This window comes from Setaria italica, chromosome V, assembly GCF_000263155.2.
Source record: "Setaria italica strain Yugu1 chromosome V, Setaria_italica_v2.0, whole genome shotgun sequence".
Lineage (NCBI taxonomy): Eukaryota > Viridiplantae > Streptophyta > Magnoliopsida > Poales > Poaceae > Setaria > Setaria italica.
In genome coordinates this window covers 13,953,871-13,981,748 of record NC_028454.1, presented here as the reverse complement: position 1 = coordinate 13,981,748, position 27,878 = coordinate 13,953,871, and the positions used below count along the sequence as shown (strand labels likewise).

Sequence of the window (27,878 nt, the reverse complement as noted above, 5' to 3'; positions counted from 1 at the left end):
CATCTAGACATAGAAAAGCTAAAACGATCTATAATTTGGGACGGCTACACATCAGCAATGAAAGGCATGAAGTGCGCGAGGTGAGGACGGAGGGAGTACTACAATCTGCCTCACAGCCTTAGTGTCCATTACACATTGTATATGTCGTATATCTAGAGTTTGTTTGGTTAGGTTGTGAGCTGTGGAAAAGCTGTTGTGGGCTGTAAGCTGTAAAAAAGCTAAAAGCCGTTTGGTTGGAACATATGTGAAACTGTAGGTTTGGTAAAAAGAAATGTTTGTAACGCCCTGAAGGCCCGAGGGACCGTTGATATTCAAATTGATTATAAAACATTGTGTTGTTCAATAATTCGCATGCAAATTACTATTTTAGAAAGGAAAAGTTTAAGTTTTGCATCCACCCTCCACCATTAAGAGATGGTCCACACAATTACAACGATAGAATTTTACTAAAGACATATGGTTTATATAACAATATCCTCTTGCACTAATTATCTCCCTCTCGGAAAACTTGCTTGTGCCAACTTTCAGAAAAGAACAATGGTATTTACTATTTAGAGTTATTCAGAGCAATTGAACCCAACTCATACTTACATTTACATGGAGATAGAACTGCAGGTCAGTTTCAAGTCAGCAAGGAGGATTCTATACATCACTATGTACAGAAAGAAATAAAATGCCGCGCTGTCGAACAGCATCATCATCAATTGAAGTAAGCCTAAAAAACAGGAGGACATCAGTTGTACCAACTTATGAATTTCTCATCCGATCAATCAACACACAGGATGACACCTATACTAACAGTATCTGATAGGAACGTGCTGCAGCGAGAAATTCTATGCTCAGCTACTGATAGCAATTGCAAGCACAATGACACAGCTTAATCTAGAGATCAACTTGAGCATAACACACAGGAACGAGCACAAGAACAAGATGCTGCAGATCTTGTGGCAGGCTCACCGTGCTCCAGCTTGGCGAGGAGGCCGGTGGCGAGGTGGCACTCGAGGGAGAAAGCCGAGAACAGGGAGACGAAGCCCGCAGGGCTGCAGGGAGGAAGGGGTCCTCGGTCCTCATCATCTTCGCCGTTGAGGGAGGGCGCGCGAGATTGGCAGCTGCATCGTCGTGCACCGTGCTGGACCTGACGCAAGGCAGTTGGGGGAGATTACCTGCGGATCAGACGGGGGAGGCAGGGATGCAAGATCTCGCAGGGGAGGCGGACGGGGTGCAAAGCGACCAGGGGAGACGGCGCTAGCGGGGATAGAGAAGGTCACCGCCGAAGGGGACCTCCTGGCGCCGGCGAGGAAGCTCCTTGCGCCCGGAGGAGAAGAGGGGCCCGAAGGGGTGGTCGCCGGAGAGGGGCGGCTGGCTCGAGGGGAGGCGAAGGAGGGCGCCGCCGGTTCGATGGGAGGCGAAGGAGGGCCGCCGCCGGTGTGGCTCATCGCGCCGCCGGAGGACAGGGCCGGACGCCGCCGCCGGAACCATGGTTGCGGCGTGCGGCAGGCGGAGAGGCGGCGTCGGGGGGAACTGACCGAGAGGAGGCGTCGGCGGGAAGAAAACGAAACGGTACGCCCACCAGTGGCATGGCGGGTTATTTGGGGGTAATTTCGCTGAAAGCCCTCACAGCAGGTAAAAGCATCCAACACTGGAAGATGAACTAGAGTTCGGTGGTAGGAGCAACTCCAAAAGTTACTAAAAAAATTCTTCCCCAAAACAAAGTATTAGGAGCTATGCTAAAAGAATTTTTTTCCTAAAAACATATCAGCCCATAGTAGATCGCTAAAAATTATCACTAATAATTCAAAATAGGCCAGCCAAAGTGACGTCTGCGAGGCAAGGCAAGCGGCCGCAAGGAAGAGTTGCTCCGGCGAGAGTTGCTCCCAAAATTGAATTAAAAAATAATGGTAAATTAGCAATTGTTTGCTGTGTGGGAGTTCAATTTGTGTGCTACCGCGAGACAACAACTTCGATTTGCTTTTGCTTCCATCGCAGCCACTTCCAATTGCGACGCCGCCAGCCACTCCCGCACGAGAGGTAAGCTTCGGCAGCGGTGCGCTGCAGGGGATCTGCTTCGCCGCCATCAGCAGCGCCGGCATGTAGGTAGATGCGCTCGCCTTGCCCAGCACCGACCTTGGGTGGAGCAGGCCCAGGCAGAGCAGCGGAGTAGGACGCGGGGGAAGGAATCGCTCGGGAGGTCAATTGGGGAAGAGTGGGGCTGCGAAAATATGCAGGATGACGGTAGCTTTTTTTGCGTCCCCGCAAAAATACGGACAGTTTGAGAGAGCTGTTGGAGCATCTGGTTTACTCCTCATCTCCCTAATTGAGGTATTAGGGTTGATAAAAGGGAGCTCTTGGAGTTGCTCTAAACTCACCCATTTAACTTGGCTTTTGATTTTTTTGAAGCAACCTAATCTCGTGGAAGCAAACCAGGAGGACCACGAGGAGTGACATCTCTAACCTCTAGCAATGGCGCTGAAATATTCCCACCAACAAAAAAAATCCACTACTCCAAAGATTAATAATAATATTACTGTGGATCGTAGGGTAGGATTTCTATATCTACAAAAATGATTGCGCGTGTTTTGGTAAGCATCTCCGTGTGATTAAAAAAATTATAATATATGCGTGTGTTCGTAGCGCTTAGTGTGCATACAATTGTATGTGAATGCATATGTCCTATATTTTGAGGAAAAAAAAGGGAACTCACCATTCATGTTATGTGTACAGGACTCGCTTTGCAGTTGCTACCCCTACAGTTGAATCACTACATGTAGATTCATGTTCATTTACGTTGGCTCTTCGTTTGGTACTAGCTCGTAGGAGTGGGCATAAAACCCGATACCCGAACCTGAAAACCCCAACCCTGAACCTGAAGTACCCAAAGTTCGAAAAACCCGAACCTACATCGGGTGCCAGGTCCAAGAACCCAATATTACTTCGATCAGTTCGGGTTTTAACCTTTGGTACCCGAATTACCTGAGAAACCCGAAATTAGAGAAGCCTCTACCCTAACTAGCAAGTGCATGCAATTTCTGCCCAGCATCTCTCTCCGATCTCCGCACCACACCCTATCACCCGCTGCCGCCAAGCCAAGTGCTCACGCCCCTACCTGCGTGGCTGCCCCCTACCACCACGCACCCACGCGCTAGATGGCATCAGCGGCTTGCCCGTCTCCACCAAGGCTGGATGCAGATCCATGGAGGCATGGAGCCATCGATGCCTACGACGCATGGGCAGGACAACGACATGTGCTTGGGGAGCTTCGATTGAAGGGAGGTGGCTTCCATCGGTGGGGACTGGGTGCGGCACGGCGCTGACAGCACCGGCGCTAACGCCGAACCTTGTTGCCGACACCACGAGCGGCAACAAAGGGGAGAGATAAGTAGGTCAGGTAGGTCTCGGGTACCCGTACCTAAACCCAAAATGTCGGGTACCCGATCTGTCGGGTTCTGCTTTCCTCGAGCAGTTCTCGGGTTCTGGTTTCTGAAACCTGAAATTCGCGGGTGATGGTTTGGATCCCCACTGACCAGGATACTGGTCGGTCCTAATAAGGGGGTCTGCCTGACCATGCCGTGCGGGCCAAGGTGTAAAGATACGTGGAGCACAAGTCCAAAGGCCGGATGAACGATTCTGCCCGGATATCACGGGATACTTATTGTAAACCGACTCAGATTGCTTTCCATGTAACAACTGACTAGGATTAGATCCTATCCGATTGTAACTCTAGGTTGTCAGCCTATAAGGCGGCTAGGGGTGCCCCCCGAGGGCACATTAACTCTTCGCACCTGCAATCAGCAATACGATCCACCAAAACACAATACATAGGGTATTACTCTTCGAAGGTTCAAACCTGTCTAAACCTTACGCCCCTGTGCTACCATTCGAGTTCTTGGTCCCACGATGTCCTCTGCCTACAAATCAACCACCTAGGTAACCCCCTGGTGGACCGCCGGTACACTAAATCTGACAGTTGGTGTGCCAGGTAGGGGTAATCGCCGAATCCTCTTAGCGAGCTTGATGGCAGATTTATCACCACTTACATCTGCGTCACCGCGTCATCGGGCTGATTTGGCAACTCGACGAGATTTGTTCCGCTCAGTTGCTAGTCTCGTCGATCCGGCATGGTGGCACGGGTCTCTATGCCGTTGCTTCTCCACTGCATGTCGACCTCTAGGCATGGTGCCCTAGATGCAACCTGGGCCTTGTTTAGTTGCCTAATTTTAGGTGTCCAAAATCACTGTGCTAGCACTGTAGCACACTGTAGCGTTTCGTTTGTATTAGTGAATTATTGTCCAAATATTGACTAATTAGGCTCAAAAGATTCATCTCGCAAAGTACAACCAAACTATGCAATTAGTTTTTCATTTTGTATACATTTAGTACTTCATACATGTACCGCAAGTTTGATGTGATGGGGAATCTTCTTTTTGCATAGTGTCAAAGTTGGGATTTTGGGGGAAACTAAACAGGCCCCTGGCGTCGTCAGCAAGTACCGGCCCTGACCTCGGTACGTGGGTGATTAGGTATTATTGACATCGGCGCATAGCGTGCGTATTGGATGGATCAGGATACGTGCGTATGTCAGAGAAGATTCTCTTGCTTTTATATTATTGTTCTATATTCAATCTGGGAGCTCTTTTTATTTCTGTGGTAGGCTAAGATTATCTTAATCTCCTTTTTCCTCTAAGGCACGTTACATACAACGCATGCATGGATGCATGCATGGAACGACAACATGGCAAGCAACTCGGCATCAATCAAGCTTGGCGACTTAGCAGCAATGTCCTTAACCGCAACTATGCTTCATCGACAATAGTCCGCCGACCACGACGACCAAATGGCGCTCCTGGGCTTCAAAAGCCCAATCACGAGGATGACACGCCGATCTCCAAATCGGCCACAAATCAAGCTAGGTCCTATTTTAAATTAAGGAAAAAGTCCATTTTACTCCCCATCACTTATTTACTTTGTCCACTTAATCTCCTAAGCAAAATTTAGGCTCACTTTACTCCCCAAAACTATTTAATTTGGTCCAATCTACCCCTAATTAGATTTTTTTTCTTCACGTACAAATTGAATTTTAATTTCACATTTGGTCAGTTGACTTATAACATGATGTTCTATGTTAGAAAAATATATTAGAACTTTTTTATGATTACTTTTCGTACAATTTTGTATATCTAAGATCAATTTGGTACTAAATATTCCTAACCTATGAAAATAACCATGAAAAATTTTTAGTATATTTTTCTAATATAAGGCATCATATTTTGTACATGCTCACAAAATTTGAACTCAAAATTCAACTCATACATGATGAAAAAACAAAAATCTAATTAGGGGGTAGATTGGACCAAATCAAATAGTTCAGGAAAGTAACATGAGCCAAAACTTTGTTCAGGAGGTTAAGCGGACAAAGTGGGTAGGTGAGGGGAGTAAAATGGACTTTTTCCTTCAATAAATTATTTTACGGCTTCCGTATACCTCCATACGCCATGGCTCCTCTATGTGTCCGTGACTTTCGCCGACCACCCTGGTCACACCCCGACTGCTTATACAGTTTGGTCCATCCACTAGACAAGTAGTCGGGGGTTGCACCCTATGAGTGCCCAGCGCATGCATTTGCTTTTCTGCACAATTCCGACTGCTTTGCAGCTTGTCCGTCTCTCTTAACGGTTGCTAATGTACTCGGATAGCACACGCCTTAATCTGTGAAGCCTGGCCCTCATGTGTCGCTTCCTACTAAGCATGCTCGAGCCTGCTCTCGGCAACACCCCGGCAAGATCAGGTGCTTAAACGTAACGAGCTAACTACTTGGGGAAATTACATGGCCTACAAGAGCAGGACGCGCAAGAACTTACTTTTATGCAGAATAAAATCCTGAGTTTTTCAATTATTAAATGTTCTACATTATGCTACATAATCTTTGTATTATCCTTTTACATCTCCAAAACTACTCGGCGTGCCTCTTGCTATCCGGCCGACCTCCCAGGCTCGGGGGCTGGGTACGGGAGGTGACTTAACATGCTTCCACGGCTCGTCCGGCTCCCAGGCTTGGGGGCTGGGCGCTACAGACGACTCGACGTGCCTCCTGCCACCCGGCCGACCTCCCAAGCTCGGGGGCTGGGTACGAAAGGCAACTCCGTGTGCCTCCTTAGCTCTGCCAGTCCTCGCGCTTGGGGGCCGGGCGCCTTAGTTTGGTCGGCGTGCCTCATTGAATCTTCCAATCCTCGCGCTCGGGGCTGGGCGCCTTACTTTGGTCGGCTTGCCTCCTTAGCTCCACTAGTCCTCGCGCTCGGGTGTTGGGCACCGTACTCAGGTCCGCGTGCCTCCTTGACTCTGCCAATCCTTGCGCTTGGGGGTTGGACGCCTTAGTTTGGTCAGCGTGCCTCCTTGGCTCCGTCAGTCCTCGCGCTTGGGGGCTGGGCGTCTTACTTTGGTTAGTGTGCCTCCTTGGCTCTGTCAGTCCTCGCGCTCGAAGGCTGGGCGCTGTTTTTAGGGCAGCGTGCCTCCTTGGCTCCACCAGTCCTCGCGCTCGGGAGCTGTCCATCATATTCTGGTCGGCATGCCTCCTTGGCTCCGCCAGTCCTCGAGCTCGGGGGCTGGACACCGTATCTTGGTCACTAACAATACAATGACCACAGACTGACAATATCTCTTGACCCCTGGACCAATTACTTTAATCACTTCAAGGCTTGGGGGCTACTCCATATGGAGTCGGAAGATGATGCCGGGGGGGGATCTACAGGATGCCCTCCATGTGCTTCCTTCGATCTACAGGATGCCAGACATCTCGGAGCTCAACAGTCGCATAGCCATGCACATTTGGTCATACACCTGTGATCTCCGCGAGCGCAAGGACTGGCGGAGCTACGGAGGCACGCCGAACAGAAATAGGCGCCTAGCCCCCAAGCGCAAGGACTGACACAGCCAAGGAGGCACGCCAATCCAAAATAGGCACCCAACCCCCGAGCGTGAGGACTGGCAGAGCCACGAAGGCACTCTGACTAGAAATAGGCACCCAGCCCTCAAGGGCGAGGACTAGCAGAGCCAAGGAGGCACGCCACGAGACTTAACAGAAAACCCACAGATTTCGTCCATCGCTTGCACCGTAACGGGAGACTTGCGGATTTCGTCGCTAGGGTTACGCCATCAATGCCTTCAAAAGCTGAAGAGGCATTGTTTCCATTTCATTTCCACCCCACTCACCCCCAAGTGCCGCCGCAGCCAACGCCATCGTCGCCGGGCCCGAGAGCACTAAATCGTGCCGTCGCGTCCGCCAGCCGCATCCACCACTCCTCCGCCCGAAGGTTGTAATCATCGTCGTCATGCCACCATTCCCCACCGCATGCGAACCAAGAGGCCCGCCTTCATCAGATCTACTTCTTGAGGAATAGAAACCGAAGAAATGGTGGTGGAGCAGGCACTAGATCCAACCACGTACTCGGTGAAATCCGTGATGACAGAGGAGAGGATCCAAGCCCTCATCGACCGCGGCTTGCTCGGTCCCAAGTCCCTCCTAGAATGGAAGGCGACCGCGGGCTAGGAGTTCTTTGAGCGGGGATTCAGGATCCCGATAGGGGATTTCTTTTGTGGGTTGCTGAAGTACTACAAAATTGAGTAAGTGCATCTAAACCCCAACTCCATACTGGACATCGCAGTTTTTATCCACCTTTGAGAAGCTTTCCTCAACATTCCTCTCTATTTCAATCTGTGGAGATATCTCTACCAATTGAAAGTTGTGTCGACCAAGGGGAAGCCGAGAGTGATTGGTGGTTGTGGATTTTCACTGCAGCCAAAGAAAGTCCTGGAGTATTTTGATCTAAAGCTCAAGGACTCAAACAAGGGGTGGCATAAGGAATGGTTCCTCATCGCCAATCAGAAGCCCGAGCTGCTACCCCAGTTTGGATATGCACTCGTGACAATGCCGAGTGGTCGAACTAGTCGACCTCCACAGAAATGGTCAAAGTGAAGCGGCTCCTGAAAGAGATTGCTGAGCTAAAAGGTCATGGGCTCACAGCCGGGGCTGTGGCATCAACTTTTGCCGGAGGCTGACGCAGCCGATCAAGGATAGGGTCCACTCGGCGTATGAGTACTCGGGACCATTGGATCCGACCTGGGGGGCACAGCGGAAGGTTACCCGGGAGGAGGTCGCCCGGGTCTGCAAGTTCTTCGGTGGTGTCATCAAGAACAAGCATTGCCTCAAGACGTACTCCCTCGTGAGGTCAGCCGACCTAGTAAGATCTTGATTTCATCATTTAGTTTGCTTACTTCACTTTTGTCTCTGTTTCTGCCTGATTCTATTTTACTTGTCAGAGCCGAGAGTGCAAATTCTTCTGTCCGGCACCACTCCCTGAAAGCACTGAGCAACAAGGGCCCAAGCTCCATCCATCCACCGAGGTCGACCAACCGCCTACTGCCCTTATCTGGGAGTCAGACTCCTCCTTCAATGGCTCAAACGAGGACGTGCAAGTCCAAGGTAGTGGGATGGAGGCGGGGAGCTCTGCTCCTGTTGGGCGGCAGACGCGCCAGGCTATGTGGAAGGTGACGGAGTCCAAGGCGCCAGAGGCAGAGAAGAAGAAGCGAAAGAAGAAGGCGGCCACAAAGACCGAGGCCCCAACTGCGGCACCTGCCTCCATGGTTGAGGCCTTATCTGCGGTGGTGAGCGATGACTCCGACTCGCCCAGTCCCATTGTGAAAAAGAAGAAGGCTGAGCTCCTTAAGACAATAGCTGCCGACGTGGAAAAGGTCAAGGAGCGGCTGAAGATGGAAATCCACGGGGGAGAGTAGAAGGTGCCAACCCTGCCACCACCAGTGCCTCTCTGCCTAAAGTTCCAAGTGGAGAAGAGCATGGTTTCACGACATCGTTTTTTGTTGAAAGCTTGTCTGTATGCTGCGTCGCTTTATCTCTGAGTCCCGCTGTCTGAGCAACAAGGCAGTGATGGATGATGAGCCGAACCCGCAGGATGCTGGCGTCGAGACCCAAGCAAAAGGTCGGACGTCTGATGCACCCCAGGGGGTTGCATCGGCATTTGCTACTCAGGCCGGCATTGAAAGTGGCCTAGTGACAGAGCCTGAGAGGCCCGACCAGCAGTCGCCCCTATGACAAGACGCTGCCGAAGATGATACAGTTGGCGCGCCCAGTGACACGGATGCCAACGTCGAGATCCAGATGGAGGAAGACCCCAGGGAGGCACCAGTTGATGCTGGGGCGGTGGGCCATGAGGCCAATGTCAACACACACGAAGAAGATGATCCCTTCACACTGGACTTCTTTGGGATGGTTCCGGCGCAGGAGACTGCCGAGGACAAGAGAGACCTTGCCGAGCTGAAGCAGGCTTCCATCAAGGTCACTGAGCTGTTATACGTAAGTTAGCCAAACTAATTTGATGTTAATCATCATTCCTTGTTTCCTTCTCTAATTAGTTGCGATAATTCTTGCCCAGAACCTGGCCGACCGTGCGCACAAGAGGGCGGACACCATCCACCGCACCGAGGAGTATCATCTCAAGGCCGGGCACCTAGAGGACAAGCTTAGGAAGGCCAAGGAGGACGTCATAGAGCAGATCCAACAAAAAGATCAGGAGATTGCCGACCAAAAACATATAACCACAGCAGCCTTGACGCCATGCTGAATGGTAATGGCTTCAATTCTTGTTGTGAGTCCAGATCCACTAGATGTGGACCAGTGTCTATTCTTGAATCTAATTGCTTTGCAGATGCCCAGAAGAACGAAGACAGCCTTAAGAGAGACCTCAAAGAGTGTGAAGCAGCCAATGCCCGACTCCAGCAAGATCATGATATTTACGTGCACCGTGTGTATGTCGTGTCACAAAACCTTGCCTATGAGGCCGACTTGCGCAAGGATATGGACTGGTGCTTAATTGCAACGATGCATAGTCTTTAGCATGATCAGGTGGTGATTGCAGGGCTAGAAGTGGAGCTGGAGGATTTGAGGTCGGCCGCGGACTACGTGATGGACATGATCCAACCCGAGGCCAACACTAATGAGCCAACGCCACTACTGGACCACCTGAAGAGTGCGCCAAGTTGGCTGAAGGCCTTGATGAAGGAGACCGCCGTGGAATGCGCCAAAAATGTCATGGCGCTTTTGAAGACGCACTTCCCTCGGCTGCCCGTGGAGCGTGTTGGAACGGGCGTTGCCGAGGACTTTGATGCTGATAACCTCCCGGAGCTGGCCGAGCGATATCAACAAGCCGCGGAGGACGTAGTTAAGGAACTGGACCTGTAATGAGAAAAACTAACATGTGTATCAATCTATGTCATGACACAAGTAAACTAGTCAATTAACTTATGCAAGTTGAAAGCCTCCATTCCTCCTTTGGCGCATACGACAAGACATCGTGTAGCTTAGGCCTGTAGCCACTAAGCACCCAGCCTTGCCTGGTCAACACTCTGCTGAGTTGTTCTCGACCTTGTAGAGGGGGCGGACGCAAGGTTTTCTGGGTTTCGCGAACTAGGACGCTGTCCACATGAGTTAGTCGTACTTGTCATGAGAGGGGTAGGAGAAGAGGCGAGACCCGCAGATCGGCGCGTAATGGGGGAAGCCTCGAGCGTAGCAGCGAGGGTGTGGTCTGTCGATCAGATCGGACAGCCCCGAGCGTAAGTAAGAGCTCGTTAAGAAAGCAAAACGATAGTAGGTACACGAAGAACCGATGATGTTTTATTTATTCAATATGAGGAAAGTTGAAAGAGTATATAGCTTTTATATCCGAAGGGTAGAAACGTCGTAGGTACTGGATGTTCCACGGGTTCGGGACACCTGAGTCATCTGCTCACTGCAGCCGGTATGTACCGGGTTGAATGACATCTTTGATCATGAAGGGGCCCTCCCAGGATCTGGCGGACTAGATCCGGCGGAGCACTAGGTCGCCGACGTTAAACGAGCGTTCCTGGATGTTCCTGTCGTGGTAGTGTCGAATCTACTGTTCATGCCGTGCGTGCTGGATGAGAGCCGCCACGTGGTGTTCCTCTAAGCTGTCGATGTCAACCTTCTAACTCTTTTCTGCTTTCCCTTCCATGTAGTATTGAATCCGCGGGCCACCAAAGCTACATCTGTTGGCAGTGCAGCCTCTGAGCTGTAGACAAGGAAGAATGGGGTGTAGCCAGTGGCCTGACTCTTTTGGGTACGGAGACCCCAAACAACATGGGGTAGCTCGTGGAGCCATTTGGTGGCGTACTTTGATGCGTCGTCAAAGATGCAAGACTTGAGGGATTAGAGGACCACCCCATTCGCACATTCGACCTGGCCAATGCATCTGGTGAGCTACTAAGGAGTAATATATGTTGATGAGGTTATCCTGACAAAAATCTTAGAACACAGATCCTTTGAATTGTTTGCCCAGGTCGGTGATGATCCTGTTGGGGATCCCGAAGCGGTGTGTGAGCTCTTCGACGAATTGAACAGCTTTGGCCAACTCTATACAGGTGACAGACTTAACTTCGATCCACTTGGTGAATTTATCAACTACCACGAAGATATGGGTGTATCTTCTCGGAGCGGCCTTGAAAGGACCGACCATATCCAGCCCCTAGCATGTGAAAAGCCAGGATGGTGGGATAGTACGCAGGGCCTGCGCTGTGAGGTGCTACTGCTTGGAGAAAAATTGGCACCCTTTACGCCTCCGGACGAGCTCTTTTGCGTCGGCGATAGCAGTTGGCCAGTAAAAGTCAGAGTGGAATGCTTTCCTGACTAGATTGCCCGAGGTGGCGTGGTTCCCTCATGAACCCGAGTGAATTTTGTGGAGGAGTTCAAGGCCTTCGTTGAGAAGGATGCAATTCATCAGAATGCCGGTAGATGCGGCCTTCTTGTACAATTCGTTACCGATCACAAAGTAGTTGGTGCTGCGTCGTGCAAGCTTTCGTGCTCGGCTTTGTCCTCTGGGGACATATTGTAGGTGATGAATGCGATGAAAGGTGCGCGCCAGCCTTCCTCCGCCTCGATCATCAGGACATCGGTGGGCGCTAGGTCGGCCTAAGCCTGGGTGTTATCGTCAGCTTGGTCTGGGTCCAATATCTTGACGGAGGGTTTGCTCAAGTCCTGGACGAACACACCGACTGGGACTTGGGTGTGTTTCAAGACGAGCTCAGATAGGACGACGGCGGCGATGTTGTGCTCCTTGGGGACGTGATGGAACTCGAGATCGCCGAAGTGAGACTCGAGTTTGCAGGTCTTGGCGCAGTAGGTGTCCATGGTTTCCTTGGTGCACTCCCAGGGCTTGTTGAACTGCTTGATGACAACCTTGGAGTCACCAAACGCGAGGATACACTTAATGCCGAGTGAGGTGGTGATGCGGAGCCCGAGTATGAGGGCCTCATACTCGGCACCGTTGTTGGTAGCCTTGTAGTGGATCTGGAGGACGTACTTGAGCTACTCACCTTTCAGGGATATGAAGAGGACCCCATGCCAGATCCTTCGAGGTTGAGGGTGCCGTCGAAGTACATTCTCCAGTGCTCCGGCCTCTCTAGGGAAGGTGGCTCCTAGATCTCAATCCATTCAGCAACGAAGTCAGCCAGGATCTGGGACTTGATCACATGATGAGGTCAGAAGTCGATGTCAAATTCATTGAGCTCCACAAACCATTTGACCACTAACCTGTGGACATTCCTGTTGTGCAGGATTTTGCCGATTATGTAAGAGGAGACCACTCGGATCTTGTGCGCTTGGAAGTAGTGATGTAGCTTACGAGAGATGATCAAGATTGTGTAGAGTAATTTTCGGACATGTGTGTAGCGGACCTTGGAGTCGCTCAAGACCTTGCTGACGTAATATACCGGCCTTCACACCATATGGGTGTGGCCAGGTTCCTCGGGTTCTACAACTAGCACCATGCTCACAACGTGTGTTGTCGCAGAGATGTATAGCTGCAGGGTTTCTTGATCGGCCAGAGCTGTCATGACGGGAAGAGGAATGTTTTGAGTTCCTCGAGGGCCTTGCAGGCCTTGTCATCCCACTCGAACTTGTCTGCCTTCTCCAGCAACTTGAAGAATGGGAGCCCCTTTTCGCTGAGCTTGCTGATGAAATAGCTTGGCGCCGCCATCATGCCTGTGAGCTTCATGACGTCCTTTTTGCTGGTTGGTTGCACCATGTTCCTGATGGCGTCCACTTTGACGGGGTTGGCTTCGATGCTGCATTGGCTGACCATGAAGCCTAGGAGCTTTCCGGACGGGACACAGAAGACACATTTGCCCAGGTTGAGTTTCCATCGATAGGCCTGGAGGCTGTCGAAAGTTTGGGTGAGGTCGGCGATGAAGTTTTCTTTGTCTTTGGTCTTGACAACTACGTCGTCGACGTACTCCTCTACGTTTTTGCTGAATTTTGTGAGGCAGCCCTAGATTGCCTTCTAGTAGGTGGCGCCGGTGTTTTTTAACCCGAAAGACATGGTGTTTTAGTAGTAGATGCCGTAGGGCGTTATGAACACAGTCCTATCTTGGTCGGCGGGGTTGAGGGCAATCTGGTGATAGCCCGAGTAGCAATCGAGGAAGCACAGCAGGGTGTAGCCTGTTGTGGAGTCCACGACTTGGTTGATGCGAGGAAGAGGGAAGGGGTCTTTAGGGCAGCGCCTATTGAGATCGGTGCAGTCGATACACATTTTCTATTCACCGGTTTTCTTCTTTACTAGGACTGGATTTGCTAACCAGTTGGGGTGCTTACATTCACAAATAAAATCGGCAGCTAAGAGTTTATTTACTTCTACCCTAATGGCCTCCTTGTGATCTTGAGCGAAACGGCGAAGCTTCTGCTTGACCGGCCTTGCTGTCTTGCTCAGCTCCAAGGAGTGCTCAGCCAGCTCCCGCGGGACACCGGGCATATCAGATGGTTTCCACGCGAATATGTTCAAGTTGTCCCGGAGGAAACTGGTGAGCACGTCTTCCTATTTGGGGGTGAGGCCGACCCCGATGAGGGCTGTCTTGGAGGGGTCTTCCAAGCCGAGGTTGATCATCTTGACTTGCGGGTCGGGCTACAGCGCCATGGGTGTCGGGTCCTCCTCTGGGATCATCAGCTAATTCTGGTCCACCTTCTTGGACTCGGCAAGCATCATGGTGTTGTTGGCCGAGTACTCCAGGGTCTCAGTGAGCTGTACGGCTTCCGTGTCGCACTTGTAGGACGTTTTAACATGACCGAAGATAGAGAGGACGCCGTTTGGAGCCGGCATCTTGAGGATGAGGTAGGTATGGTTGGGGATCACCATGAACCTCACCAGCATTGGCCTACCAAATATGGCATGGTAGGGGGTCTTGAAGTTGGCTACCTCGAAGGTTAGGTGCTCGGTGCGGTAGTTGTCGGGGGTGCCGAACGTGATCGGTAAGATGACTCTCCCGAAAGGATAGGATCCTTTGCCGGGTACTATGCTCTAGAACGGGTGTTCATAGGGAAGGAGCCACTCGAAGTTGAAGTCCATGCTCTTCAAGATCTTGGTGAAGATGATGTTGAGGCCGCTGTCACCATCGATCAACACCTTGGAGAGGAGGACTTTGTCTATGGTGGGGGACACCACCAGCGGGTAAGACCCGGGGTCCGAGATGTGCACCCAATGATCTTCCTTGGAGAAGGTTATGGGCATCTCCGAGCAGCGCAGATACTGGATTGGTGTGACAGAGACGAAGTGTATTTCCCGCCTGTGCAACTTGTGCTTGCGATTACTGCATAAAGCTTTAAGGTCGCCGATGATGATGTTCACCTCCCGCTCGACGCGCTGGAACTCGCCGTTGTCGTTGCCAACGCCCTGGTTGGCGTCAGGGTTGCGCTGGTCGCGGTGCTCTTTTTTGCGTTGGCCATCGCGATCGTCGCAGCGGTGGTCGTTGCGGCGGCAATTGTTGCGGAGGTTGTCTTCCTTGCGATAGTCATTCCCGCAAAGCCGATTGTATTTCATCGGGATGCCGAGCTCTTTCTTGAGGACTGTGCAGTCCTGAAGATTTTGGCATGCATCCTTGTGGAAGGGGCACAATGTGTCGTCGAACTCCTCCTAGAGGAAAGTTGTCTGCCTCACAGGGTCAGCTTCGGTGGCGAGGACCTCAAGGGCCCTCTTCCGAGGTCGGGAGGGCTCCGGCCTGGACTGGTGCTGGTGGTCTTGGTGGGTCGGCGGTTCGTAGTCATTGTTGTGGCGGTGCCTGCTGTCGTGGAATTGGACATTGTCGGCCTCATCTGTGTCGGCGTGAAGGTGTCGGCTCAGCTGCAATCAGATCTACTCTGAGTAGATCGGCTTTAGGAGTGCCGGGTAGATGTAGATCTGGAGTGCAACGATCGGCGTATTGAGCGCGCCAGAGCCTAGGCCTTTTCCTTGATCTGGGCGTTAGCAACACGGAGTCGTGCCCGGATCCGCTGCAGTTGCTTTGAATTTAGAAGGTTTACCAGATCGGCAAAAACAGCCCCCAGGTTGGCTTGGGATGTGGCGAAGATGTCGTGACCGGCTTGTTCTAAGTAGGCCTGTAGATTGCGAGTGGGTGGGGGGTTAGGGTGCCTTTGCCGACCTCCCGCATCGTCCTGGTCATCATTGACAGCACCGTTGGGTCAGACCGGCGGGACGGGCGGTGTGCCGGCCGCTGCGGGGATAGCAAGCGGCTGACGAACTGGCTCAGCTCGTTCCTGTTGGCGGCGCCTGCCGCAGTCTCGATTTCTCTCACTGCGCCCTTCCTCTTGGGAGGAGGTTTCACCATCACCGGGAGGTTCATCGGCGGAGACAGCGAAGACTTCCCAATCTAGTGACGTAGAGCTTCCGTCATCACCCTCGCCATAAGGGTTTTGGGTTAGGACGAAGCAAGGGACCTGAAACTTGCCACAATCCGGAAACTGGGTGGGTTCAGGTGGGTCTTCAGATTGGATCTGGAAAGACTGCATGAGTTTTTCGAAAGACACGGCAACCGAGTTCTTGATGCCAAAAGGGGCGTGGGGGGAGCCCTGCGCCGACCTTCCGGGGCATAGTGCCGCCTCAGAGAGGTTGATGTACTCAGCAATGGCGTTGCTGATGCGATCTAGCCCCACGATTAGATCGGAGGGTGTAGATGGGCGGGTTGCTGCAAGGATGCGCGCGATCCTCTCTTAGAGAGATAGATCGCCGACCTGCTGGGCAAGCGGCGCGATGATCCTCGGGTGAAGACCTTGCTCCGTCGATGCAGATCCGACAGAAGCCGAGCTGGCGATAGACACCGAGTCGGCGATGGAGGTGGCGGAGTCGGAGTCCGCCGGCATACTCCCAAAGCGGAGCTGGATTGGATTGGTGAGGAATTCCTTCATGCTCTCGGGGAAGATGACGTTGCGGCAGGATGCCATCGAATTCGCTGGGGAGGATCTCGCGATCTCTCCTACTTGGCGCGCCAACTATCGGATTTAGTGACTGACAGTTCACCATGAGGTTACTCAGGTGGTAGATTTGTAGGTGGGGGAGATCGTGAGACCAAGAACTCGAATGGTAACAAAGGGGCGAAAGGTTTAGACAGGTTCGGGTCTCCGGAAAGTAATACCCTATGCCCTGTGTTCTAGTGGATTGTATTGCTGATTGCAGGTGCGAAAAGTTAATGTGTCCTCTGGAGGCATCCCTAGCCACCTTATATAGGCTGACGACCTAGGGTTACAATCGGATAGTTAATCATAGTAGGTTGTTACATGAAAAGCAATCTGAGTCGATATACAATAAGTATCCCATAATATTCGGACAAAATCCATTCGGTCGGCCTCCGAACTTATACTCCACCTATCTTTACGCCTTGGCCCGCACGACATGGTCGAACGAGCTCACCTGTCAAGACCGACCACTATATGATCGGTAGGATCCATGGTACCCTATCCCACGTTCTTAAAACCCGAACTACGTGACGGGTAACCGAATGCCTAGCTCGTACAGAAAACCCCAAAGAGGGATTGTGGCGGGTCGTTCCTAACAATAAATGTATTTTTTAACGGACGAAAAATAGGTTTAAATCCTACTACACGTCAGCGATGAAAGGCGTGAAGTGCGCGAGGTGAGGTTGAGCAGCCTGTTGCACGACACGTCAGCCAGCCGGCGTGCCCAAGAGCGGCATGCACGCGCGCACGGTTTGCCTTCCAAGGAAAACAAAGGCGAGGCTGGAGGCACGCCGTCCATGGAGGGCAGGATCTTGCTGCCTGTGGTAGGTGTACGCGGCTGGTGTCTCTGATCCCCTACTCCTAATCCGGACCAGACACAGAAACAGACACCGGGTGAGGCATCATGAAGCATGCTTTGCTGTGGGCTGTGGCCCGCCCGAGACTCCGGCTTCCTCTCGTCCTCCTCAAATCATTTTGTTCTTCCATTTCCATTTGTTAATTAGCACCCAGAAAAAGCTTTGTACTTGAAGCAATCTTTATTATTGTTATTTTGTTGTCGATCTGTAATCCATCCAAACGCTCTGAGGATTTTGCAGCTAAAATATAAGGGACGAGACCAGAATATACTACCTGCTAGTAGTATGGCTCTACCATTTCCATTATACTATACTCCTACTGTTTACCTTCATGCCAGAGCCCAACGACTCTTTGTTGGTGACGGGAAGCGTCAGCTGGAAAGATGTCGCCGTGGCCACGCAGCAACTGCTACTGCTGGTGCTGGACCAGCTTGTCCGATTGTCTTAAACGAAGCCGACAACACACGAGCACATGCGTGGCTTGGTTGCTCTTTCTTTTTTACTTTTCATTCTAGGCTTCCATAGGTTGCCCAGCAAATTAACCTCCATTTAGATATAGCATATATCTAACTGCATAATAATATTTATAAACCTAAAAAAGTCAAAAACGATCTATAATTTGAAACAGAGGGAATATTAAAGTATCTTACAAACCTCGAAAATCATGGTCTGTTTATAAAGTTTTTGAAGCTCCACATGTTTACATACCTTCTAAAATCCTAATCTTGTAGTGTTAAGTTCTTAAAACTAGGGACATCTGGAAGTCAAGAAGAGGGGGCAAACCAGGTTAAGACCCAGTTTGGATTAGAATTTTGGGATAAATTCCAAAAGCTAGATTTTGGGTAGAATCTAAAAAGATTGTTTGATCCATAGATTCTATCTTCTCTCTCACTTGGTCCTCAAAATCTAGCAAAAGCTAGCTAACTTCAGATTCTAGGATTTTGAGAACCTAGCTTCAAGATTTTAAAATCTGAGACAAAATTTGGAGTGTTTGGATCCCAGCCGGATTCTAGAAGCTGGATTCTGAGAATCCGGTGGAATCCAAATAAGACCTAAATTAAAATAAAAGGCAGCCTAGTGATTCTTTCTTTCTTTCTTTTTTACTAGACTAACCATTTGCAACCATGGAGATGGAGGTGCGGTGCTAGTGGCGGGATCATGCGTGAGCAAGCGCAAAGGCATTCTTTCTTTCTGGCCACATTCTGTATTCTTCCGGACATCCGCATCTTTGACTTAATTTTTCCTTTTTATTTTTGGACCTGCGCAGCTTCGCTGGCCTAGCCGCCTAGCATGCTTCCTGATAAACAAAATGAATATTAGCGTGCTCATCATATGCCTCTTTTCCTTCTTTTTTTTCTCTTCTTTCTTTGTTTCCTTTCTTTCTTTCTTTCTTGCTTTCTTTTGCAAAACTGATCCAGGCTCAGCTAAAGGCTGAAAAAAGTATGAATAAATAAAATTATACTTATATCACAGAAGTCACACGAATAAGAAAAAATGGTGAAAAGGTTTTCCAACCGAGCAGCTTGCGTCATAAAAATCTTGCAGAAATTAATGATTTTTATGCGTTTTTGGAAGAAGTTAATTCGCCAAATGGTCCGGAGAGCACACTCACGACCCATAAAAGTCCAACGTTTTTCAAGCGAGAGGATATACCATGTTGACCTGCACTTAAGTATTTTGAAAACTGTTTACATGCAGTCCATATTTAGGCGTTGAAAGCCATGCTAAAATTATTCGTGTAATTTCTTTTCTCCCAGCTAGGTCTGGGCATTCGGTTCTAACATTATCGGTTCCTCAATTCCTGTATAACTCGGTTCTCAGAAAATAGGACCTGATCGGTTCTTTTCAGAAATAAGAACCGAGTAAATTCTGTTTTTAGTTCCGATTATAACCGAAAATCCAAACAGTACACAAAATCATGGCTACTGGCTACTGGCTAGGGTTCCAATTCCAAAGTGAAAGTGCACATGGTCGGGGACTCGGGGTCGGCACGGGTTAAGCACTTGAAGTTGGGTCTTACTGCTTTAATGGGCCTCCAAATATTCTCAGTACTTCGGTTATTTCAGTTAACCGAGGTATGGAACCGATTTAACCGATTAAAAGTTCGGTTACTAAGAACCGCTAACTGAACATGTAATTGAAATATCGGTTCTTAGGTCGTTTCGTTTCTCGGTAAGTTTGGTTTGGTTCTCGGTAAAATTTGTCCAGCCTTACTCCCAGCGACAATAATTTGTGAAAGTAAAACCTATGAATGGGAAAATGGGAAAACAAGTTTTTTCTTCGAAATCGACAAGCACCGACCGTAGCCATCCACAAATAAAGTTACCTTTTACACCCAAAAAAAATAAAAATAAATAGGCCCTCATGGAACCAGTAGTAGTAGGTGAGGCGGCAAACTTGTTTTCCATTTCAGGTTGAGGCTGAGGAATTTCCACTACGGGAGAAAAAGAAAAAGAAAAAAATATCAGCAAAGGGAAACGAAAATGATAGTTCTACTAGGGAGAGAGAAATGTTAGGTGGGGTCGGGCCCGCATCATGGGGGGTTGGTGGTGGTGGCCGTGGGGTTGGTGAGGGAGCGCTACCGCTCCCGCTAGTCCGCTACCGGGTACCGCCCATCGGGTGGCTTCTGCCCGGCGTGGGGCCATCCGGTCAGCCTCAGGCCGCGGCGTCCTCACGTGCGCGCCTGCCCACCCGCGGAAATACTTTTCGCACCGCGACTCGGGTACACCCGCACCCCGGCCGTGCCTACCGGCCTCCCCGGATCCGGCGCGGGCTATAAATGGCGGCCACCGAGCATCCCCGAGTCCCCGTGCCACACATCCGTCCGCCTCTTCTCCTCCTCTTTCTCCTGCCGGATCCCCGAATAAAGAGCAGCAGCGCAAGGTGAGCCACCTCGCCCCACAACCCCTGCTTCTCTGTATTTCGATCGATCGCCGGCCTTCTCGCTACTAGGTTCGTGCCTTTTGTGGGTGTGAGTGGTCGGGGATACTGGAAAGCTGGGGTCTTTCTCTGTGCTGTATGCAGCTGGTGGCCATTTCTTGGGGTGGTGTTGGATCTGGTGGTGTGGGATTCGGTGGTTATCGTCCATGCAGCGGTTCTGTAGATCTGGGGTCTCGTTTGCTGGTTTATCTTCATTAGTAGCGGAAGTATTCATTAGTAGACCAATGGATCATTTTGAGGGGATCAATTCCTCATTTCGTAGTCAGCAATGGGGAAAATTTGGGAATTTTCTGAATTTTTAGATCTCGCAGCGCAGCCTGTGCATGTTATGCTGTCTGTGCTGCGCCAATTTTGGATCTGAAGGCATCGAATTTTACCATTTGTTGGTCATTCAATTCGAACTATGCGCAGTGGATTCTGATGATTCCTTGATTGCTCCCATGCGCAGAGGTTGGTGGAGTAATCTACCCGAGAAGGCAGCAGCAGCAATGGCGGCGGAGAGCTTCCTGTTCACCTCGGAGTCCGTGAACGAGGGGCACCCCGACAAGCTGTGCGACCAGGTGTCGGACGCCGTCCTGGACGCGTGCCTGGCGCAGGACCCCGACAGCAAGGTGGCCTGCGAGACCTGCACCAAGACCAACATGGTGATGGTGTTCGGCGAGATCACCACCAAGGCCACCGTCGACTACGAGAAGATTGTACGCGACACCTGCCGCGAGATCGGCTTCACCTCCGACGACGTCGGCCTCGACGCCGACCGCTGCAAGGTGCTCGTCAACATCGAGCAGCAGTCCCCCGACATCGCGCAGGGCGTGCACGGCCACTTCACCAAGCGCCCCGAGGAGATTGGCGCCGGCGACCAAGGCCACATGTTCGGCTACGCCACCGACGAGACCCCCGAGCTCATGCCGCTCAGCCACGTCCTCGCTACCAAGCTCGGCGCGCGCCTCACCGAGGTCCGCAAGAACGGCACCTGCGCCTGGCTCAGGCCCGACGGCAAGACCCAGGTCACCGTCGAGTACGTCAACGAGGGCGGCGCCATGGTCCCCGTCCGCGTCCACACCGTCCTCATCTCCACCCAGCACGACGAGACCGTCACCAACGACGAGATCGCCGCCGACCTCAAGGAGCACGTCATCAAGCCCATCATCCCGGAGAAGTACCTCGACGAGAAGACCATCTTCCACCTCAACCCTTCGGGCCGCTTCGTCATCGGCGGGCCGCACGGCGACGCCGGCCTCACCGGCCGCAAGATCATCATCGACACCTACGGCGGCTGGGGAGCCCACGGCGGTGGTGCCTTCTCCGGAAAGGACCCCACCAAGGTTGACCGCAGCGGCGCCTACATCGCCAGGCAGGCGGCCAAGAGCATCGTGGCCAGCGGCCTCGCCCGCCGCTGCCTCGTGCAGGTGTCCTACGCCATCGGCGTTCCCGAGCCCCTGTCGGTGTTCGTCGACTCGTACGGCACCGGCAAGATCCCCGACAAGGAGATCCTCAAGATCGTGAAGGAGAACTTCGACTTCAGGCCCGGGATGATCACCATCAACCTCGACCTCAAGAAGGGCGGCAACAGGTTCATCAAGACCGCGGCCTACGGTCACTTCGGGCGCGACGACACCGACTTCACCTGGGAGGTGGTGAAGCCCCTCAAGTTCGACAAGGCGTCCGCTTAGAGAAGAAGAGTGTCCGTCTCCGTGCTTATCATCTACCTCTTGCTGCTGATGTTACCCGCAAGCACTGCTGCTGCTGCTGCTCCTGCTCGTGGATGTGTGTCTGATCAGTGAGTGACTGGCTGCTTCCTTAGAAGAAGAAGAAGATGCAGAAGAAGATAAGAAGGCTTTGGCAATTGCTGCAGCAAAGCCATGTCGCCGCCCGGCGGCTTAGTGATTGGTATAATTTGGTGTGGCAGCCAGGATTACGCGCTGGTCTTTACCTGTACTAGTTTGGTCGTCCGGTATCTTTTTCCTTTTTTGTTTCTCCCCCTTTTTCGAGTCTGTACTACCGAAACTGCCGAGAGATTTGCAGTTTTGATCTATCATAATTCCTGTGTTACTGCTGTCGTTACTGTATTCTTTGGAGCCTCCCTCCTGTGCACTGCAAACCAACGGCATTGGCAAGACTGTCCCTCTCGATGCCAATCAAACGATCATATCTGATACTACATCGTACTAGCCATGAGCAGCTGTCGTTACAAATTCTTCCCAATCCCCTCCATTCGTTTGGTTGCTTCTCTGTTGCTGACCTTTGAGTACCTTGAACGGTAAAAAAGGAAAGGTTCATGTGACCTTTGAGCACTGTGAAAGGTGCTGAGGACCAGAGGTGATGCTGCAATTGGCAACAGAGGGGGCAGGCTGGATCTTTGTTGGTTCTGGTTCCATTTCCGGTTCCACAAGTAGCCAACTTGAACCAGTGGTGACTGACTGAAGCAAAGTTGGCCACCACCAAAACTTGCTGCACAGTGAAATCTGTGTTCACCTCTCACAGACCTTACAGTGCTGGCCTCCGTCAGGAACCACGAGAGCAGAGCGCCGATCGTTTCTGGCATCGCAGCCGAGGGCCGAGGCAACTGTATTCTGCGGGGCATGGCCCGTGAGAAATTGAAGCGTTGGCGACTGGCCGCCCATGGATTCGGGCGGACGTCGGCGACGAGGCGGGGCCGGTAGCCGGTGGGCGGGGTCGGATCTGGAGAGCAGAGGAGACGAGCACGCCACGTGACGACAGCAGCAGGTGAGCAACCGGGCATGGAGCCGGCGTACGCGTACAGCCACAGGCCGCCGTCGGCATCCGCGAGCGACAGCCGGCATGGCCGGTTCCGCGCCCCGATCTCGTCGGTGACCCGACGACGGAGCGCTCCGGGGGCTCGCCGGAACGGCGCGGCCGTGCACGTGTTAGGCCGGCGGCAGGTTTCCCCGTAAACCGAGTGAAGCAACGTCGAAAAGGGAGGAAAAACTCTCGCACCCACACAAGTGTGAGATGGCAAACCTTTTGCCTCGTAGTGCTTTGGTTCTATTTGCAGTGAAATACTGAAAATGAGATGCCAAGACATGTCGGGTTACACCACCTGGCTGGTGAAAAATCGTCCGCGCGTCGGAGGATCCGACAGTAAAAAAAAAGAGAGATCGTCGGCGGCGACCGGACCGCCGGCGGGCCGGGTGGTTGTGGTTGCACTGATCGGTGGCCCTGGACCCATACCGGCCATCACCGGACCATAACCAACCTCATAATCGCTCGCATTCAGCCGTAGGTCCACGTAGCGTACGTCATGAGCGGCTCAAGGCTCAAGCTGAGCGTGGAGCACGCCTATTGTGAAGGCGCAGGCGTCATTCATAGTACTGGCATCCATGCGCGCTAGATATTGTGATGCTCACATGATCTAACATTATATACTCCCTCCGTTTCAAATTATATAGATCGTTTTGATTTTTCTACATTCATATTATTTACTGCTTCCTCTATTCCAAATTATAGGTTGTTTGGCTTTTCTAGATATATAGATATTATTATGCATTGGATAATGAAGTCTATAAATTTAATAAAATCAAAACAGCTTATAATTTGGAATAGAAAGGGTATATATCTAGACATAAGTATAGATCTAAATGCATAGCTAAAACCATACACTTGTCTCTAAAACGATTCTATAGAGGGAGTATGAATTATGAACACCGACCATCTTCTAGCTGTGGAGTAAATATTTAGATTCAGAGAAAATAATTATATTCCCTCACTTTTTAAATACATAATTTTTACATCGAATTAGTTAGTTTATCTTATGCATTTTTTTAACGGACCGGACAACAGAGCTGCATATTTTGTATTAAAAAGAAGAAGAAAAACAAATTGATGATAAAATCAAATCAAGACTCCAAAAGTTGAGCAACAATAATACCAAAACAACACCACTAGAAACAACAACAGCTAAATTAACCACCTCGCCGAAGGCGGAGCACCTCCCAAACCACCGCAGCAGCGGTCCGTCCCGATCCCCGGAATGACAGCTGCCATGGAGGGGGGCCAACAGCCGCGACGTGCGCTCACCGGACCAGGGAGCCGTGCACGTGTTTGGCCGGCTAGTTTCTTCACAAACTGAGTGAAGCAACGCACGCAAGTGTGTTGTTTTTTTTTCTAGTGAGATTTCACTAAAATGACAAACCTTCCGCAAAATGAAAATACCATGGGACATGTCAGAGGACGTCGTCTGGCTGGTGAAACATGGTCCGCGGCGCCGACGGTGTGGTTCCTGATAGGTGGTCCCGTACAGGCGTCATCGTACCGTAAGGGTGTTTAGCAGCACTTCACTTCAGAAATAATATAGTTTTACTTACTCCATCCTTTTGCAGCTCCACCCCACCAACTTTAAGAAAACGTGAAGTTAGTGTACGTGTTTGGCTGATTGCAGGGCTCCCGCTCCAGAAATACGAGAACTTGCTATGAATTGTCTATTTTACCCATTATAAATGGACCCACATGTCAATCTCTTCTCTTTTCTTCCCTCCTCTTTCGCTTCCTCGTGCACCTCCCAGCCAGCATCCGGAGCCACGCCGCCGGCTAGACACCTGCTGGGGCCATCCCTCTCATCCTGCTCCTCCTCTCGCACAAGAACAGAATCTAACAACAAAGTGAAGGTCGATTTAATTGTCACCAAAAAGAATAACAAATAATAATAAAATCGAATTACAAGAGCCAACTATTTTAGATGCTGTCGCTAGCGGCAAGCAATCTTGAAATCCTTTGCTACGCAGGCACGAGCAAGATGGACAGTACCAGAAGAGCAGCTCGCCCGCCGTACCACCACTTTGCTCTCTGGCGCACGGATCCATTCGTTGGATTTTGACTTTAAGCGGAAGACGGCAGGACTGGCACATGGCCGGCGGTGAGCAGGCAGTGCCCGATAGTCGGCAACGCGATGGCGGGCATGGGTGGCGCGGCCCGTCCGGCGATGGTGACCCGACCACGGAGGGTAGGGACGGCATGGCCATGGTGGGCAGGAGAAAGAGGAAGGGAGTGACGGGAGGATGGGAGCTATTGTTTTGTTTCGCGAACATAAGTTGTGCAATGAGTGGCAATAGTGGGTGATTACACCACAACTCTATAAGGAGATCGGAATTCACTGTTTTTGGAGCACTCTTTTCAGGTACTCCAAGAAAAATATGAATCTGACCACTTGCTTCAGTTTTTTTGGAGCTAGAGTTTGTAGAGCTGGACGTGTTTGGCAGGAAGTTTTATTAAGTTGGTAGAATGGATCTGTTTTTTCTGAAGTGGAGTGGTGTCAAATACCTCCGCATCCACTCGCATTATCCACGTACTTCCAGCAGCTCGGATCATAAATCTTTTTATTTTTTTAAAACTGGCATGGAACACGCGTCTTGTTTTTCTTTATTGTGAGGACGCGAGCATGTGATTGAGTACTGTACTGGCATCCATTCGTGCTGCGACGATAGATTATGGGTTACAATATATCATATTATCATGCTGCATCGCGTGCACCGACGATTTTGTAGCTGTAGGGAAATATTTAGCTTCCATCAGAGTGTGGAGAAAAAGAATGTTACTATGTCCGTTTAAAAAATACTCTCCCATCTCAAATTGTAGTTTAGTTTGACATTTCTACATTCATAACTTTTGATATACATCTTAGATATAATGCTATGTGTCAAGATAAATAGTAAAAAGTTATGAATTCAGAGCTGTTAAAATGAGCTTCAATTTAGAACAGATGTCAAAATGGCCTACAATTTAGGATGGATGTCAAAAAGCCTACAATTTAGGATGGAGACGATGTAATTAATTAACTTATCCTAAATATTATAGACTTAAAAATAAATATCTACGTCAATTCTCATTTGATTAGATTGCATTGGAGTCAGGCACCTATATACCCTCTTGGCGTGATCACAATAATTATATTGAGGACGCAGATATTCTTGAGAAAACGACTCATCTGTTGATGAAGACGACTTTTACTGATTTTAATTTAGCGACCACATCTGCTAACTAAGGAGCTCACCGACATTTATTTACTTCGCTTAATATACCGATTTTCCCCCTTTTTTTCTTTCTTCATGGTCAAGTCAACCAATGCAAGACAGTTGACTAGGTCAGTTGGAATTCAATTGCCCCAGTGAACCCAATTGAATACGGTTATTTTTTCTACAAAATTTTATTTTAAGTTCCTCGAACTATCTATGCCTCTCTTTTTTCCCCTCCACATACATTTCTAATTTCCTCATACTACGTACAAAAGCAAACTGGAAAACTTTGACGCTTATTTTTGTATATTTTTCTTATACAAGTTTAACCCTCGAATGCGACAATGATGAAATGACAAGACCGAGGCCGGATCCGAGTTCAGGTAGCGCGTTTGGCCGACACGGCAGACTTTGCGAGTGGTGGCGTGTTGGTTCCACTGAGCAGTGGCCCCGTACCGGCCATAACCGCCATGCGACCCCATGCACAATTGCTCTCGCTCACAGTTGTAGGTCCATGTCCACCAGCTAAATCTCATAATTCTCTGCGTCCATGGAGGCACATGGAGCCTGCCCTTCTCATTTTTTAATGGTGAAAACGCAAGCATGATTTAATATGATAACATCATGCATCCTGCACCATCGTAGGAAAATAATATATGAGGTCCCGTTCAGTCGATGGCCTACCAATTCTCTTGATGTCGGTGACCATAAAAATATATCGAGGGGGCTACTACCACGCGAAGAAAGGAAACGAAAACAAAACAACCGGAAGATTACTTGAAATCATGTGGTTCGCCTCTTCACTCGTGACCTGTAACTTTTGTTCTTTTGGGAGCCGTTCACCGTCACTCTAAGGCTATGTTTGGCAAAACTCCTAGAGCTGATTCTCTTAATCCAGCATGAGCTCTGTCAAACAGTTTTTTAGAAAGAAGTGATTCTCTGCTGATTTTGTGAAGTGATTTTCTGAAATGAACTAAGAGGCCAGGAGTTGGAAAAAGTAGCTTCTCCTAAATTTGTGAGGTGATTCTCTATCCTGATTGTAAGAGTTTATACTAGAGAATCAAAGAGAATCACTTTCAGCTATAGAATCACTTCTCTCTGAGAATCAACTCCCATTGAGAATCAGAATCAGATGGAGCTCTACCAAACAGACTCTAATTATACCAGAGCATATAGATATTATTTTGGGAACAATTCATCCAATTCCTAATTATACCGGAGCATATAGATATTATTTTGGGAACAATTCATCCATTGGAAGTGAGAGCCAAGTGCCACTTGGATGGATAGCAGAGGTGTACCATATATGTCCACCAGAGATCAAAATCTAGCTATGTCTGTGTCTCACAAGGACTATTTATTTGATGGTATGCGATGTGCTCATTGACAACGACGCGTCCACATTATGGATTTTGTGGATCTTAAGATTTTGTAGAGGAAAACTCATTTATTGGAAATGCTCTTTACTTTACTAAATTTTTAAGGGGTGTGTGTGGTAGCAAGATCTATAAGGGCCTGTTTGGTTAGCCTTGCTTATAAATAAGCAACTTATATTTAAGCAAATAAGTTGCTTATGACCCAAACACCTTTGCTTATAGACTTGCTTATAAGTTGCTTTTGCATAAGCAAATAAGCAACTTTGGAGTTGCTTATATGTTGCTTATGGGCACTTTTACACCTCCTACCCTCATTCTCTCTCCTCTCTCCCCTTTCTCTCTCCTCTATCCGCACTCAGACCGCCCGGTCCGTCGGCCGCCTCCGTGCCGCCCGCTGCGCGCGAATCCGCTGCGCCCGCCTCCGCGCCGCCGATGCGCC

The 27,878-nt window shown here is 50.1% G+C and overlaps 1 protein-coding gene and 2 long non-coding RNA genes across 3 annotated transcripts; 1 reads left to right on the top strand and 2 right to left on the bottom strand.

Annotated features, from left to right (window-relative positions):
• Window positions 1–421: 421 nt before the first annotated feature.
• On the bottom strand, window positions 422–1,577 carry LOC111257296. The gene is made up of 2 exons (XR_002677718.1): window positions 958–1,577; window positions 422–715 (listed from the first exon to the last, which is right to left on the bottom strand). It is a non-coding gene; the product is annotated as an uncharacterized LOC111257296 (long non-coding RNA).
• Window positions 1,578–19,882: 18,305 nt separating this feature from the next.
• On the top strand, window positions 19,883–22,163 carry LOC101756508 (S-adenosylmethionine synthase 1). The gene is made up of 2 exons (XM_004968603.3): window positions 19,883–20,037; window positions 20,543–22,163. Exons 1-2 carry the CDS (start codon window positions 19,934–19,936, stop codon window positions 21,765–21,767), a joined length of 1,329 nt encoding a protein of 442 aa, XP_004968660.1. The 5' UTR covers window positions 19,883–19,933; the 3' UTR covers window positions 21,768–22,163.
• Window positions 22,164–23,891: 1,728 nt separating this feature from the next.
• On the bottom strand, window positions 23,892–25,113 carry LOC111257455. Its single transcript, XR_002678002.1, has 3 exons — window positions 24,859–25,113; window positions 24,420–24,702; window positions 23,892–24,334 (listed from the first exon to the last, which is right to left on the bottom strand). It is a non-coding gene; the product is annotated as an uncharacterized LOC111257455 (long non-coding RNA).
• Between the last annotated feature and the right edge of the window lie 2,765 nt (window positions 25,114–27,878).